Below are 16632 nucleotides of genomic sequence, written 5' to 3'. Positions count from 1 at the left end.
CTCCTTGTGCCCTCCATCTTTCCCAACATCAGGGTCTTTTCCAGGGAGTCTTCTCTTCTCATGAGGTGGCCAAAGTCTTGGAGCCTCAGCTTCAGAATCTGTCCTTCCAGTGAGCACTCAGGGCTGATTTTCTTCAGAATGGAGAGGTTTGATCTTCTTGCAGTCCATGGGACTCTCAAGAGTCTCCTCCAGCACCACAATTCGAAAGCACCAGTTCTTTGGCGATGAATTGGTTGGACAGTGTTCTCGAAGCTACCAGCATGAGTCTGACCAAACTGTGGGAGGCAGTGGAAGACAGGAGTGCCTGGCGTGCTCTGGTCCTGGTGGTCACGAAGAGTCGGACACGACTAAACGACTAAACAACAAGCAGATAAGTACAATTTTTCAATATTCAAGTAGGGCCCCCGATATTAATTCCACGTAAAGGAACCCAGAAATATGAAAGAAACCACCCTTGTATATCCATAATTTATTGATTCAAATAAACAGACTACAATTCATTTTAAAACCCAGCTGATTTTTTTACGCAAACGAAAAGCACAGCCTTTTGAAACACCCTCTAACAAACATGGAAGTCCCCTTACATTCACTTTTTTCTCTCTCTCTTAAAAATTACGTTGCAAAAATAAAGCAAAGATTATTATTTCTTATTTTTTATACATATATAAAAAAATCTACTAAGGTAGATGGTTTCTGCAGGCCTGTTGTATTCTACGTTTCTTTTTTTAAAAAGCAAAAAAATAAAATAAAAAGGAAAACACAGCCCCGTTTGTCCCACTCCTTTCCACGTTTATCTCCACTTCCCGGAACCATCATCAACCTTCTGGGCAGAAAGTCCAGTCCGTCTCTTTAAAGTGCAAAGAGTCTGCAACCAGAGGCGGGAATGCAGTGCTCAGAGAATGAGAGAGCGCCCCCTGGGCTTCTGGAGGGGGAAAGCGCCATTCTTTGTCAGGGGGAAGTCTGTGGAGAGAGAAAGAGGGAGAGAAATTAAGTTCTGCGGAGGCTCAAAAATCCACCACTAGCCTGGTCACCTGCGGCGACTAAGAATCACATCTAGGCGAGCAGAAAGGGAGATTTTGCACACGTGGCTTTTTCTTTCAGGATGCAAATGATCAACATAGGTAAGCTTTTTGTAGATTAGCAGTGAATAGTCCTGTGAGTTCGGCTTGGATGAGATTCAGCAAAGGTAAGTTTCACGGAAGAGCCAGGGTCACGTATCTCCAGGGCCGGATTTAGGTTTGATGAGGCCCTAAGCTACTGAAGGGACGTGGGTGGTGCTGTGGGTTAAACCACAGAGCCTAGGACTTGCCGATCAGAAGGTCGGCGGTTCGAATCCCCCCGTCGGGGTGAGCTCCCGTTGTTCGGTCCCTGCTCCTGCCTACCTAGCAGTTCAAAAGGACGTCAAAGTGCAAGTAGATAAATAGGTACCGCTCCGGCGGGAAGGTAAACGGCGTTTCCGTGCGCTGCTCTGGTTCGCCAGAAGCGGCTTAGTCATGCTGGCCACATGACCCGGAAGCTGTACGCTGGCTCCCTCAGCCAATAAAGCGAGATGAGTGCCGCAACCCCAGAGTCGGCCACAACTGGACCTAATGGTCAGGGGTCCCTTTACCTTTAAGCTACTGAAGGTAATGGGGCCCTTTAAATGACCACCTGTCCTTTGTCAACAACAAATTGTTGCTGTTTTGTGTGTTGAATATATGGTAATTTATGGACCTAATAGGTATCTAAAGCCATTTGTACATGTTGCCCTGCAACCAGTCCATGCAGAATGTAGGCACCCTATACATAGAAAGGAGCAAACCTGTGATATTTTAGGGAGCAGGCTATCAGGTGGGGCCCATGACTTACATCATAGGAGCCGACACAACACAAAACACTGTTGCTGTATGTAGGTTTTATTTTATTTGTTTTTTATATTTTGGAATGTACATCCAGTTTTTTTCCTTTAATTTTTTTGGGTGGGAGCTCCCAAGAGAGCGGGGATCTAAGCTATAGCTCGTTTAGCTTACACATACTGTATTTTTCGCTCTATAAGACGCACCAGACCACAAGACGCACCAAGTTTTTGGAGGAGGAAAACAAGAAAAAAAATATTCTGAATCCCAGAAGTCAGACGGCAGCAAGGATTCTCATTGCAAAAAACTGGAAAACTCAAGATCTACCCACACTGGAAGAGTGGCAGATGCAGCTGATGGACTATATGCAACTGGCCGAGATGACCGGCAGAATCCGTGATCGGGGAGAAGAGAAGATGGAGGAAGACTGGGAGAAATTCAAGATGTATCTACAAAAACATTGTAATTTGGTTGAATGTTAAGAAGGATGCTAGATTATAAAAAACTGGCCACCACTAAACTAGATTTAAATTTGATGATAAGTGAGACTAAAGAAAATATAAAATTTTTTGGAAGAAGTGCTAGATTATATTTGAATGAGTGGACATGAGATTGTAAACAAGTTGATAATTTGTTTGGAAAAATTTTTTAACGATGTAAATGGGAGCGGGAGACGTGAGGGAGTCCAAAGAAGTGATGAAATTGTTGTGATAGAAGTAAGATTGTTTATTATGTGTGCATTTATATTTAAAAACCTTAATAAATATTTATAATAAATAAATAAATAAATAAAAATGAATCCCAGAAGTCAGAACAGCAAGAGGGATCGGTGCACAGCGAAAGCAGCGATCCCTCTTGCTGTTCTGGCTTCTGGGATAGCTGTACAGCCTGCATTCGCTTCATAAGACAGTTACAGATAGGTAGCCGTGTTGGTCTGCCATGGTCAAAACAAAATAAAAAAATTCCTTCCAGTAGCACCTTAAAGACCAACTGAGTTAGTTCTAGGTATGAGCTTTCGTGTGCATGCACACTTCTTCAGATACCTTCAGATACCTTTTTCTTCATAAGACACACACACATTTCCCCTTACTTTTTAGGAGGGAAAAAGTGAGTCTTATAGAGCAAAAAATGCGGTAAATCTTGACAGCGTGCGAGCATGGCTTGAAATGCAAAAATGACTTTGCTGTGCTTTAAACCGCTAATGTGAACATAAAAAGGTAAAGGGACCCGTGACCGTTAGGTCCAGTCGTGACCGACTCTGGGGTTGCGGCGCTCATCTCGCTTTATTGGCCAAGGGAGCCGCCGTACAGCTTCCGGGTCATGTGGCCGGGTCATGTGGCTTCTGGCGAACCAGAGCAGCGCACGGAAACGCCGTTTACCTTCCCGCCGGAGTGGTACCTATTTATCTACTTGCACTTTGACGTGCTTTCGAACTGCTAGGTTGGCAGGAGCAGGGACCGAGTAACGGGAGCTCACCCCGTCGCGGGGATTCGAACCGCCAACCTTCTGATCGGCAAGTCCTAGGCTTTGTGGTTTAACCCACAGCACCACCCGCATCCCTAAACATACCCTGTGCCTAATCTGTTATAAAATAGCAGCTGAGTCTTTTGCGGAGGCAGCTATGGGACCCACACCCAGCCTTCAAAACTGACCCATCCTTAATTTCACATCCCCACCCTAGAGAGATAACCTGAATGCGAACGGAAAGTTTTTCAGACTGTCCTTCTTTGCTCCTGAAGGTAGTTTCCAGGAGCTTGTACTAGAGGCAGTGAATTAAATTGGGAAAGAGGAAAAATCAACCCGAAAGGCAGGGAGAAGCTTGGGGAGAATTAAGCAAGTGAAGAAAGGCAAAATTAAAATTCCGTCATTTATACATATCTGGTGGACCTGTGAAAAAATCAAAAGCTTCCGGGATATAGTATATGATGAACTTAAAAAAAAGTTTAAATACAACTTTGTGAAAAATACAGAAGCTTTCCTATTAGGAATAATAGACACAGGTATAGCAAAAGAAGATTGGAAAATATTCATTTATGCTGCTGGTGCGGCGAGGACCTTAATTGCCAAAAACTGGAAAAAAAGAATTTGTGCCAACAAAAAAGGAATGGCAGGATAAATTATTACATAATATTGAATTGGCCAGATTAACAGAGATAATTAGGGGACAACCCAAACAAGGATTTCAAAAAGAATGGGGAAAATGCAGAGAATACTTTACCCCAAATATACACCTGGACTTGTTTCGATTAATTTCTACAGGAGACTTTGCGGTGTTTTAAGTCATAATTAGGAAAAATTGTAATAATCGCACATAAAAGAAACAGTACACAAGAAGTAAATAAGGAGGCCATTTACAGGACAAAGGAAGTCTTTTATTTTTATATTAAGTTTTCTTTGTGAAAGGGGATAGTAGTTTAATTTTGATAATTAAATTGGCAACGGCGGCGGATTTGTTTGTAGGTATGAGCTGTTGTGGACTGTGTTCTAAATAAATTATTGAAAAATACATAAAAATAAAATTCCGTCACTTGCATTGTGCGAAGTTAACAGGGGGGGAAAAAGAAACCCAAAGCATTTTAGCCTTTAATTAAGGTTTCAAATCTCCCACACACAGTTGCAAGGAACAAGAAATCAATTTGCCCTGTTTGGAGAGGTGCGTAGAGCGTTTCAAGTTAACCTAATCAATCCCCCCCCACACACTTTCTGCTCCAAGAAGAGTCGACGCTGCAAGCATTTTGCAGGCAAACTGTGTTCCGCGCAGCTAATCCATGCTTAATCCGCCAGAAGGTATTGCACAGAGTCCTCCTTTGTCTGCGATGGAAGCTGGTAGAGGGAGAGACAGGAGCTGGATTTATGTTATATGGGTGGGGTGGGGAAGGGTGGTTGGGGGGCGGTGGTGGGGCTTTGAGAGAGGAACAGTTTGTTCCAAGCCCTGGCAAATCTCAGAGGCTGGCGAGGCTGCTGCCGGTGCTGCTGCTTTAGAGACCAGAGGCCAAGGAGATGGGCAAGGAATAATAATAATAATAGTAGTAGTAATAGTAGTAGTAATAATAATAATAATAATTTGTTATTTATATCCCACCCATCTGGCTGGGTTTCCCCAGCCACTCTGGGCGGCTTCCAACAAAATATTAAAATACATAATAATAATAATAATAATAATAATAAGAATAATAATAATAATAATTTATTTATACCCCGCCCATCTGGCTGGGCCTCCCCAGCCACTCTGGGTGGCTTCCATAGAAACCAAAAATACAATAATCTATTAAACATTAAAAGCTTCCCTAAACAGGACTGCCTTCAGATGTCTTCTGAATGTCAGGTAGTTGTTTATCGCTTTGACATCTGGTGGGAGGGCGTTCCACAGGGCGGGTGCCACCACCGAGAAGGCCCTCTGCCTGGTTCCCTGCAACTTGGCTTCTCACAGTGAGGGAACCGCCAGAAGGCCCTCTGCGCTGGACCTCAGTGTCCAGGCTGAATGATGGGGGTGGAGACGCTCCTTCAGGTATACTGGGCCTTTGAGGCCGTTTAGGGCTTTAAAGGTCAGCACCAACACTTTGAATTGTGCTCGGAAACGTACTGGGAGCCAGTGTAGGTCTTTCAAGACCGGTGTTATGTGGTCTTGGCGGCCGCCCCCAGTCACCAGTCTAGCTGCCGCATTCTGGATTAGTTGCAGTTTCTGGGTCACCTTCAAAGGTAGCCCCACATAGAGCCTTGATTTTTAAAGCCCTAAACGCCTACTGCCCTGTATACCTGAAGGAGCGTCTCCACCCCATCATTTAGGCTGGACCTTGTGGTCCAGCTCTGAGGGCCTTCTGGCAGTTCCCTCACTTCGAGAAGTGAGAGTACAGGGAAACAGGCAGAGGGCCTTCTCGGAAGTGACACCAACCTGGTGGAACGTCTTCCCATCAGTTGTCTACGTACTGGGTGCCAGTGTAGGTCTTTCAAGACCGGTGTTGTATGGTCTCGGCAGCCGCTCCCAGTCACCAGTCTAGCTGCTGCATTCTGGATGAAGGAAAGCCAGGTGACCAATTTGGAGGCAGAAAAACAGGGTGCTGGCTGAGCAAGCGAGAAGTTTCACAGGACTCAATTTAAATGCAATTTATTTATTATTTATTTATACCCTGCCCTCCCCAGCCAGAGCCGGGCTCAGGGCAGCTAACACCAGTAAAATAACAGTAAAAACATTAAGAAGAAGAAGAAGAAGAAGAGTTTGGATTTGATATCCCGCCTTTCACTCCCTTTAAGGAGTCTCAAAGCGGCTCACATTCTCCTTTCCCTTCCTCCCCCACAACAAACACTCTGTGGGGTGAGTGGGGCTGAGAGACTTCAAAGAAGTGTGACTGGCCCAAGGTCACCCAGCAGCTGCAGGTGGAGGAGCGGAGACTCGAACTTGGTTCCCCAGATTACAAGACTACCGCTCTCAACCACTACACCACACTGGCTTAAAAGAAAGAAAGAAAGAAACAATTTAAAATACAGGTTAAAATGCAATTTAAAATGCAGCCTCATTTTAAAAGTAGCCCATAGATCAAAACCATAAGGGGAGGGAAACATAAGGGTCAGACTGAGCCCAAACCAAAGGCCAGGCGGAACAGCTCTGTCTTGCAAGCCCTGCAGAAAGATGTCAAGTCCCGCAGGGCCCTAGTCTCTTGGGACAGAGCGTTCCACCAAGTCGGGGCCAGTACTGAAAAGGCCCTGGCCCTAGTTGAGACCAATCTAACCACCTTGCGACTCGGGACCTCCAAGGTGTTGTCATTTGTGGACCTTAAGCTCCTCCACGGGGCATACCAGGAGAGGCGGTCCCGTAGGTACGTGGGTCCTAGGCCGCCTAGGGCTTTAAAGGTCAAAACCAGCACCTTAAACCTGACCCTGTACTCCACTGGGAGCTGGTGCAGTTGGTGAAGCACTGGGTGAATGTGATCCTGTGGCAAGGACCCCGTAAGGAGCCTCACTGCGGCATTCTGCACCAGCTGGAGTTAATAATAATAATAATAATAATAATAATAATAATAATAATAATAAGTTCTCTTTCTCAAGCTCTGGGAGGAAGACCTTTCATTGCCTACAGACAGCCACCCAGTCTTAAACAACTCCTAACCCACAATAATACTACAACCAGACCTAACACGGACACTGGCACCAGAGCCTGCAATAAACCCAGATGCCAACTTTGCTGCCACATACACCCGGACAACACCATTACTGGCCCCAACAACATCACACATACCATCTCGGGACTATTTAATTGCTCATCGTCTAACATTGTGTATGCCATAAAATGCCAACAGTGTCCTTCAGCTCTCTATATTGGACAAACAGGCCAGACCTTACGCCAAAGAATAAACGGACATAAATCGGACATCAGGAATCACAAGACAGAGAAACCAGTAGGAGAACACTTCAATCTCCCAGGACATTCTATACAAGATCTCAAAGTAGCTGTTTTACTACAAAGGAATTTCAGAAATAGACTGGAAAGAGAAGCTGCTGAATTACAACTTATCACCAAACTCAAAACCATGGAGAAACCTGGTCTGAACAAAGATCTTGGATTCTTATCTCATTATACATGACAAAGCCATTTTTCACCTTCTCACCCCTTGCTTTTTCCTGTAAGACCTATTGCAGTCGTTAAGGGTCGTCAACAGGCTCATCACAGCTATCTGCCAATCACCCATTCCCACCACCCTTCTGAGTAATACCCCTCCCCACCTTCTCACTATATAGAAGGGTCTGGTGACTTCTGTTTCAGTGTATCTGAAGAAGTGTGCATGCACACGAAAGCTCATACCTAGAACTGACTTAGTTGGTCTTTAAGGTGCTACTGGAAGGAATTTGTTTTGTTTTGACTATGGCAGACCAACACGGCTACCTATCTGTAATAATAATAATAATAATACGGTGGAGTTACCAACAGGTGAGCGAGGGGCAGGGGAGTATACGCACCACGAGTGTCGGGCTAACTCAGCCCCAGGCAGCCTTTGAGCTCATGCAAGGAGATCAGCTTGTTCTCATCCAGGTCGCAGTAGTCCAGGAACTTGCGAACGCAGCGCTTGGGCCGGGTGTTCCTCTTCATGTAGAGCTTGAGGGGCCGTAGCTCCCGCTCACTGATGCTGTTGCTGAAGTCCTTGTCCAGCCGGACGAACTGCCAGCGCACCGCACGCTCCTCCAGGCTGGGCCCTGTCAGGCTGTCCGAAAACCTGCGGGTGGGGAGCAGAGGGGGTCAGGAGAGCCTTGCTGGATCAGGGAAACCTTGCTTGGGGCGGCCCAGGACATGTGCATTCCTTGAAAAAGAGAAATGTCTTTTAAAGTATTGTTGCCTGCCAAGGGCGGCGCTGTGGGTTAAACCACAGAGCCTAGGACTTGCCGATCAGAAGGTTGGCGGTTCGAATCCCCGCGACGGGGTGAGCTCGCGTTGCTCGGTCCCTGCTCCTGCCAACCTAGCAGTTTGAAAGCACACTAGTGCAAGTAGATAAATAGGTACCAATCTGGCGGGAAGGTAAATGGCATTTCCGTGCGCTGCTCTGGTTCGCCAGAAGCGGCTTAGTCATGCTGGCCACATGACCCGGAAGCTGTACGCCGGCTCCCTCGGCCAATAAAGCGAGATGAGCGCCGCCACCCCAGAATCGGTCACGACTGGACCTAATGGTCAGGGGCCCCTTTACCTTTATTGTTGCCTGCCACTCCAAACTCCAAGAGCACAGGCTTGGAATCTAGCAAAAATTCCAGAATCATAGAGTTCTAGAGTTCTAGTCCGGGGGTCAGCGAACCTTTTCAGCAGGGGGCCGGACCACTGTCCTTCAGACCTTGTGGGGGGCCAGACTATATTTTATTTTGGGGGGAATGAATTCCTGTGCCCCACAAATAACCCAGAAATGCATTTTAAATAAAAGGACACTTTCTACTCATGTAAAAACACGCTGATGCCTGAACCATCCGCGGGCCGGATTGAGAAGGTGATTGGGCCGGATCTGGCCCCCGGGCCTTAGGTTGCCTACCCATGATCTAGAGGTCCTGGGCTGACCAGATGACGAGACCCCCCTCTCGCCCTCACTGCTGCGGTCCAAAGGAAAGCGGAGCAAGACGTTTGGCACCAGCTTGGCTACGGGAGTTGCAGGAAGGATGCGTAGAAGGCGCCATCAAACTGTCTTAGGGACTGCAGTCTGCATTTTTATTTGTATTTTTCCCCCTTTTGTATTTTTTTGTGTTTTTATTTTGACAAAGTAATGTTGTTGTTTAGTCGTTTAGTCGTGCCCGACTCTTCGTGACCCCATGGACCAGAGCCCATGGACAAAGTACCGTATTTTTCGCCCTATAGGACAAACTTTTTCCCCTCCAAAAATGAAGGGGAAATGTGTGTGCGTCCTATGGGGAGAATGCAGGCTTTCGCTGAAGCCTGGAGAGCGGGAGGGTTTGGTGCGCACCGACCCCTCTCACTCTCCAGGCTTCGGGCAGCTCTCTGCAACCCTGGGGCGCCCGGCTTTCTGCCGGGCTCCCTAGGCTTGTGGACAGCAGCCTGTTCTGGGGGCTGTGGTCGGGGGAAGCTCGGGATTCCCCCACCCCAGCCCCGCACCAGGGGGAAAATAATTTTTTCCCCTTTATTCCCCCCCCCCCAAAAAAGCTAGGTGCGCCCTATGGGCCAGTGCGCCCTATGGGGTGAAAAATACGGTAATAATCATACATAAATAAAAATATGCGCCCCACCACTGAGACCATTCCATTGTAACTACCTAACCTCCCAGAATTGATTTCACCCCAGAGGCTTACTCCATTGTTTCTCAAGACAGACCAGATGGCAACAACTAATGGTGGTACAACTATGGTTTGCCCAGTAGTGATGTATTAAAGTGAGAGCTGGACCATAAAAAAGGCTGATCGCCGAAGAATGGATGCTTTTGAATTCTGGTGCTGGAGGAGACTCTTGAGAGTCCCATGGACTGCAAGAAGATCAAACCTCTCCATTCTGAAGGATATCAGCCCTGAGTGCTCACTGGAAGGACAGATCCTGAAGCTGAGGCTCCAAGACTTTGGCCACCTCATGAGAAGAGAAGACTCCCTGGAAAAGACCCTGATGTTGGGAAAGATGGAGGGCACAAGGAGAAGGGGACGATAGAGGAGGAGATGGTTGGACAGTGTTCTCGAAGTTACCAGCATGAGTTTGACCAAACTGCGGGAGGCAGTGGAAGACAGAAGTGCCTGGCGTGCTCTGGTCCAGGGGGTCACAAAGAGTCGGACATGACTAAACGACTAAACAACAACAACATGACCATTACCTCACAAGCAAACCTGTTTCTGGTTCAACGATGGAATCCTCTATTAGATTTCAACTCTTGCTTAAAACGTTTGGCAACCAAAATGGTCAAAGGCCTGGAAACGATGCCTTATGAGGAACGGCTAAGGGAGCTGGGCATGTTTAGCCTGGAGAAGAGGAGGTTAAGGGGTGATATGATAGCCATGTTCAAATATATAAAAGGATGTCACATAGAGGAGGGAGAAAAGTTGTTTTCTGCTGCTCCAGAGAAGCGGACACGGAGCAATGGCTCCAAACTACAAGAAAGAAGATTCCACCTAAACATTAGGAAGAACTTCCTGACAGTAAGAGCTGTTTGACAGTGGAATTTGCTGCCAAGGAGTGTGGTGGAGTCTCCTTCTTTGGAGGTCTTTAAGCAGAGGCTTGACAACCATATGTCAGGAGTGCTCTGATGGTGTTTCCTGCTTGGCAGGGGGTTGGACTCGATGGCCCTTGTGGTCTCTTCCAACTCTATGATTCTATGATTCTATGAACTCTCTCCCCTGTGCCCCTTCAGAGAGAGAGCGGGGGGGAGAGGGAGAGAAAGAGAAGTATTTACCTTCGGTATGGAACGGGCATCATCCTCGACTGCAACATGTCGGAAGCCAAGGCCTTGATCAGATTGGAGAGGAACTCTACCTTCTTGGAGCCTGGACAACCTAGCAGGAAAGAACAAAGGGAACACTTTGCCTCTCGAGACTCACACGGGTCTGTGCCATAGCTGTCAACCTTTCCCGTTTTTAAGGGAAATTCCCTTATTCGGAATAGGATTCTGTTATGTACAGTGGTGCCCCGCAAGGCGAACGCCTCGCAAGACAGAAAACCCGCTAGACGAAAGGGTTTTCCGTTTTGGAGGCGCTTCGCAAAACGAATTTCCCTATGGGCTTGCTTCGCAAGACAAAAATGTCTTGCGAGTTCCTGCGGGTTTTTTCCCCTCCCCCCCTTTTCCTAAGCCGCTTATCAGCTGATCCGCTAAAACCCGCTAAACCGCTAATAGCGCTAATCCGCTAAGCTGTCAATGGGCTTGCTTCGCAAGACGAACAAACCGCTATAGAAAGAGCCTCACGGAACGGATTAATTTCGTCCTGCGAGGCACCACTGTACTGAAGTTCTCACCCTGGGCCAGCAGGGGGATACTGTAGATAGTTATGCAAATAAGGGATCGAAAGTGACATTCAGTGATTGGATAGTTTTAGGAAATTGTTACAGTTACGTTGTACTGGAGCTCTATATAAGCTGGCTGGCTGAACCCTTCAGTTCTGTTCTGTTCTGGCCTCTGAATAAATAAGAGCTGTTTGAAGAATCGCTGTGTCGCCTGATATGTTCACCCACAACTTAACAGATTCCTCGCAAGAAAAGGCAAAAGTTGACAGCTATGGTCTGTGCTCAGTGGCACCTGGTTAAAAAGTGTTTGAAAAGAAGCAGAGATTCAGTATTGTTGGCCCAGAAATGGAAGCAAGAAGAAATACAGCGGTACTCGGGTTACATACATCTTCAGGTTACAAACGCTTCAGGTTACAGACTCCTCTAACCCAGAAATAGTGCTTCAGGTTAAGAACTTTGCTTCAGGATGATAACAGAAATCGTGCTCCGGCGGTGGGGCAGCAGCAGGAGGCCCCATTAGCTAAAGTGGTGCTTCAGGTTAAGAACAGTTTCAGGTTAAGAATGGACCTCCGGAACGAATTAAGTACTTAACCCGAGGTACCACTGTACCGATGAAAGAAGAATGGCAGACAAAATTAACGGACTATGCCGAATTGGACAAAATGACAGGAAGGATTCGAAACCTGCAGGACCAGAGATTTACAGAAGATTGGAAGAAATATACGAATTATTTGAAGAGCCACTGTAGTCAACAAATTACGCTAGTCGGACTACAAGAGGTTTTGAAAGGAGAAATATATGAAACATTGCAAAGAAGATAAAGAAGAGAGATATTACTTATTTAAATGTAACAGTGAAAGTAAGAAATGTAAATTAAGTGAAGAGATTGGAAAATTTTCAGATGTGATTGATGGAAGTCAAAAAACGTATAAGATATAAAAGCATGTTTAATAATTGTTGAAAATGATATGTTAAAAGCTAATAAAATATTTATTTTAAAAAGAAGAAGAAGCAGAGATTCATGATCTCACCTGGCAGAAGCCGATCCTGGAACAGGGAGCTCATTTCTGCATTTTTGGCCGCCGCATCTGCCTCGCAGTCCGGGGGGAAGTTCCTGCAAGAAAGAAAGACAAGAGATGCCGAGCAAATACTAACATCAATGAGAATACTAGCAATGACGGCAATATGATTAATTTTTTTAATCCCCCTCTTCAGTCAGAAAAGGCAATCAGTCAGAAACTCAGCGACTGTCCCTGTCCTCAAGCTTACAATATGAGAGACACAGCACAAAAGGAAAAGGGGCTGGAAAGGATGAGGAAAAAAGAAAGCTCAGGCCGACCGATTCCTACCAGGGCTGGGCAATAATCAGCTTTTCGACATCACAGGTGAGCGGGCAAGATGCAGAGGGAGGAACAAGCTATCAGCCTCTCGCCGATACAGCTTGTTTCTCCCTCCCCGTTGTATATATCGCTGGTGAAACCGCCATTGCTCCGGAGTCCGCCCACTGGACGCTGCCAGCAAAGGGACGCAGGAGCGGCGGAGGTTTCACCAGCGATATACCGCTAAGTAATTTCGTTGTCCCCGAGAGGGGGCAATGACAATAAAGATATTATTATTATTATTATTATTATTATTATTATTATTATTATTAAGTGAAACCAACATCGCAGTCTGCTGCTCATACTGGTCCTGGGCAAAACAGTGGTACCTTGGTTTAAGAACAGCTTAGCTTATGAACAACTTGGATTGGGAACGCTGCAAACCCGGATGTAGGTGTTTTGGTTTGTGAACTTTGCCTTGGAAGCAGAACATGTTCCGCTTCCTGTTGAGTGTAAATTGAGACCCCGCCGCTATGGGAAAGCATGCCTTGGTTTCAGAATGCTTTGGTTTAAGAACGGACGTCCGGAATGGATTCAGTTCGCAATCCAAGGTACCACTGTATATCGATATATCGTCCAGGCCTAATTTACAGTAATATTGTGGGAAAGACCACTAATAAACAAAACAGACTGAATGCTTAATAAACAGGTCATCTGGAGACACTGTTACATCTGTGGACAGCATAGAACCCCCCCCCCAAAAAAAAACCCTGGAAGCTGTAGTTTGTCAAGGGTGCTGGAAATTGTAGCTCTGAGGAGTGTAATCTATAGTTTCCAGGATTCATGTGAGGAGGCGGGAGGATGTGTCTTCAATGTACAGTGGTACCTCGGGTTACATACGCTTCAGGTTACAGACTCCGCTAACCCAGAAATAGTGCTTCAGGTTAAGAACTTTGCTTCAGGATGAGAACAGAAATCGTGCTCCGGCGGCGCGGCAGCAGCAGGAGGCCCCATAAGCTAAAGTGGTGCTTCAGGTTAAGAACAGTTTCAGGTTAAGTATGGACCTCCGGAACAAATTAAGTACTTAACCTGAGGTACCACTGTACATAGCCTTCATGGTGCTACTTTGTTGATGATAGGAGTCACCCACTTAGAAGCATAAAAGGTCGTTTAATCCCACCCCCTGAAGTGCAGAAATCGAACTCGCAACCCTGAGATTAAGAATCTCCTGCTCCACTGACTGAACCAGGACCCCTCATTCCGGACTTCACGGTTTGGGCGACACTGACCTCGTCGAAGTGCCTGGAACAGGCCGGCCAGTGTCCACCCTCACGCACCAGCAATACCCCGTGGCCTGGTGGCACTGCACGGCCTTATAGGTGCCGTCCCCCTCGCACTCCGGGATGAAGGTGCCCTCCTGTTGGTGCTGCCGGGCCTCGTCAATAGCCTCTCGCCGCTCCTGCTCACATGAAGGCGGGTATTCTGCAGAGGTGAGTGGTGCAAGCAGCCACCAATCGGAACAAAGAAGACAAGTTTAGCGTGTCGGCATCTAACCTCTGGAACTCCCTGCCAATTGATATCAACAGGCTCCTAAATTGCACTATTTTCGGCATCAGTCCAAAACATTTTTTCCCCTTCCAGACAAGGCGTCCCAAATGCTTAGAAAGATATTTTAAATCTATGTTTCCCTCGATGATAGAGGAAGATATTTCGCTCTCCCAGAAGCAGAGCGTCTCTGCAAATGTAGTAAACAGGAACCTGATACTCTGGAGCATATTTTCTTTTCTTGTGATATGCCAGAAGACAATTATTAGAGGCCTTAACAGGCTCAATTCTATGCCACCAACGGTTCGGGACCTGCTTTCGGACAGGAATCATCAAATTACTTTGTAGTGGCTGAATTTTTGAGTGCTGTCCATGTAGAAAGACTGGGCTATTATAAACAGATTTAGTAGTTCTTAACTATTTGGCTTTAGTAGAAATGATATAAGGAGTTAAGTATAAATAAGTATTAAGTTTTAAGCTTTAAGGTATTTTATGGTAAGATAAGGTTAAAATAAATTAAGGTAAACTCAATGACAGAATATAGTGAAAGATGGAAAGGATTTGTTGAGTTAATTAATAGGTTAGATTGTTAAGATAAATTACCTAATAAAGATTGAAAAAGATGGAAAGAATTTGCTGAAACAAACAATTAAACTAGAATACAAAAAGGGAGGTGTGAGGAGGTCGATGAAACAAGTAATTGGAAGATTAAGATATGAAATATTGGATTTGTTTTGTTTTTGTTTTTTGTTTTTTAATGGATATTGTTGTATGTTTTTTGTCTTTCTTTTTTATGTATTGTATTGTATGTTTCGTTAAATTTTTTGCTGTCTTTTCCCCCTTCTTTTTGTATTTTTAAACTTCTAATAAATATCATTTATATAAAAAATATATATATAAAGAGATTTAGTAGTTCTTAATTGATTGGTGATGTGGCAGTGTTATATTCTATTATTTATGCAAATTGGTTTTCTCTGGAGTTAAAGATCTGACTGGGACAAACCTTGTTATGCTGAATTCGTATTTTGCACAATTTGTATACAGTGTTTGTTTGATAATGTGTGGTTTGCTATGCCTAATGAAGGATATTTTAAATCTACTTCAGTATTTTGACTTTTGTATGTTTTAAAGGATAGCTGTACATTTCCCTTTATTTTATTGTTTTGTCTAATTGCATACTGCTTTGAGGTGTTTTTTTTGTTTTGTTAACCATCAAGCGGTCTCTAAATTTTTATCCAATAAATAAAATAAATAAGCCGACCACCCCCTGGTTCTTCCCAGCTAGAGGACTCTAGACTTACCCTGGAGACCCCAGCGACTGTGGCTGCTTTTTGCTAAAGGTTTTTATTACTATTTCATTTTGTAATGTATATAAAACAGAGAGAACAACGACAGCAAAGGACGACAAATTAAAAGATGAAAAACAAAACTGCAAAATACGTACACAACGAGTAGTTTGCATGTGTTAACATAACAACGTCCAAGTAAAGATTACCAGTATTTTCCGAGCACAATTCAAAGTGTTGGTGCTGACCTTGAAAGCCCTAAAAGGCCTCGGTATAACAGACTATTGTATTTTAATATTTTGTTGGAAGCCGCCCAGCCAGATTGGTGGGGTATAAATAATAAATTATTATTCTTATTATACCAACTTTATCAGATCATCAAGTACACTTCCAGATTTGTGATGAGGCTTGAAATAAAATAAGAATAAGAATAAGAATAAGAATAAGAATAAGAATAAGAATAAGAATAAGAATAAGAATAAGAATAAGAATAAGAATAATTTCTTGGCCCACTCTAGGTGGCTTCCAACATAATAAAAGCACAGCAAAACATCAAACATTAAAAACTTCCCTATACAGGGCTGCTTTCAGATGTCTTCTGAAAGTTGTACAGTTGTTTATTTCCTAGACAACTGATGGGAGGGCGTTCCACCAGGTTGGTGCCACTACCGAGAAGGCCCTCTGCCTGGTTTCCTGTATGCTCACTTATTGAAGTGAGGGAACTGCCAGAAGGCCCTCAGAGCTGGACCACAGTGTCGGGCCTAAATGATGGGGTGGAGATGCTCCTTCAGGTATGCAGGGCGGTAGGCATTTAGGGCTTTAAAAATCAAGGCTCTACGTGGGGCTCCCTTTGAAGGTGACCCGGAAACTACAACTAATCCAGAATGCAGCAGCTAGACTGGTGACTGGGAGCGGCCGCCGAGAGCATATAACACCGGTCTTGAAAGAGCTACACTGGCTCCCAGTATGTTTCCGAGCACAATTCAAAGTGTTGGTGCTGACCTTTAAAGCCCTAAACGGCCTCAAAGGCCCAGTATACCTGAAGGAGCGTCTCCACCCCCATCGCTCAGCCCGGACACTGAGGTCCAGCGCCGAGGGCCTGCTGGTGGCTCACTCACTGCGAGTAGCCAAGTTACAGGGAACCAGGCAGAGGGCCTTCTCGGTGGTGGCACCCGCCCTGTGGAACGCCCTCCCACCAGATGTCAAAGAGAAGAACAACTACCAGACTTTTAGAAGACATCTAAAGG

At 45.3% G+C, this 16632-nt stretch overlaps 1 protein-coding gene across 2 annotated transcripts in view; it reads right to left on the bottom strand.

Moving 5' to 3' along the window:
• Positions 1-454: 454 nt before the first annotated feature.
• The window catches only part of LOC309345828 (SPARC-related modular calcium-binding protein 1-like), a 70876-nt gene continuing 54698 nt past the window's right edge, over positions 455-16632 (bottom strand). For both annotated transcript variants that reach the window (XM_081869254.1, XM_081869255.1), the window contains exons 8-12: positions 13844-14036; positions 12267-12349; positions 10691-10790; positions 7788-8041; positions 455-960 (exon numbers count right to left, since the gene is read on the bottom strand). In XM_081869254.1, the coding sequence (XP_081725380.1) occupies positions 7801-8041; positions 10691-10790; positions 12267-12349; positions 13844-14036 (617 nt within the window). In that variant the 3' untranslated portion in view covers positions 455-960; positions 7788-7800. The remainder of the gene's footprint in view (positions 961-7787; positions 8042-10690; positions 10791-12266; positions 12350-13843; positions 14037-16632) is intronic.

The sequence above is a fragment of the Podarcis erhardii genome (genome assembly GCF_964252035.2).
Source record: "Podarcis erhardii genome assembly, chromosome: 7".
Classification (NCBI taxonomy): Eukaryota; Metazoa; Chordata; class Lepidosauria; order Squamata; family Lacertidae; genus Podarcis; species Podarcis erhardii.
Note: the sequence above shows the minus strand (reverse complement) of the source record. Positions and strands in the feature narration are given on the sequence as shown.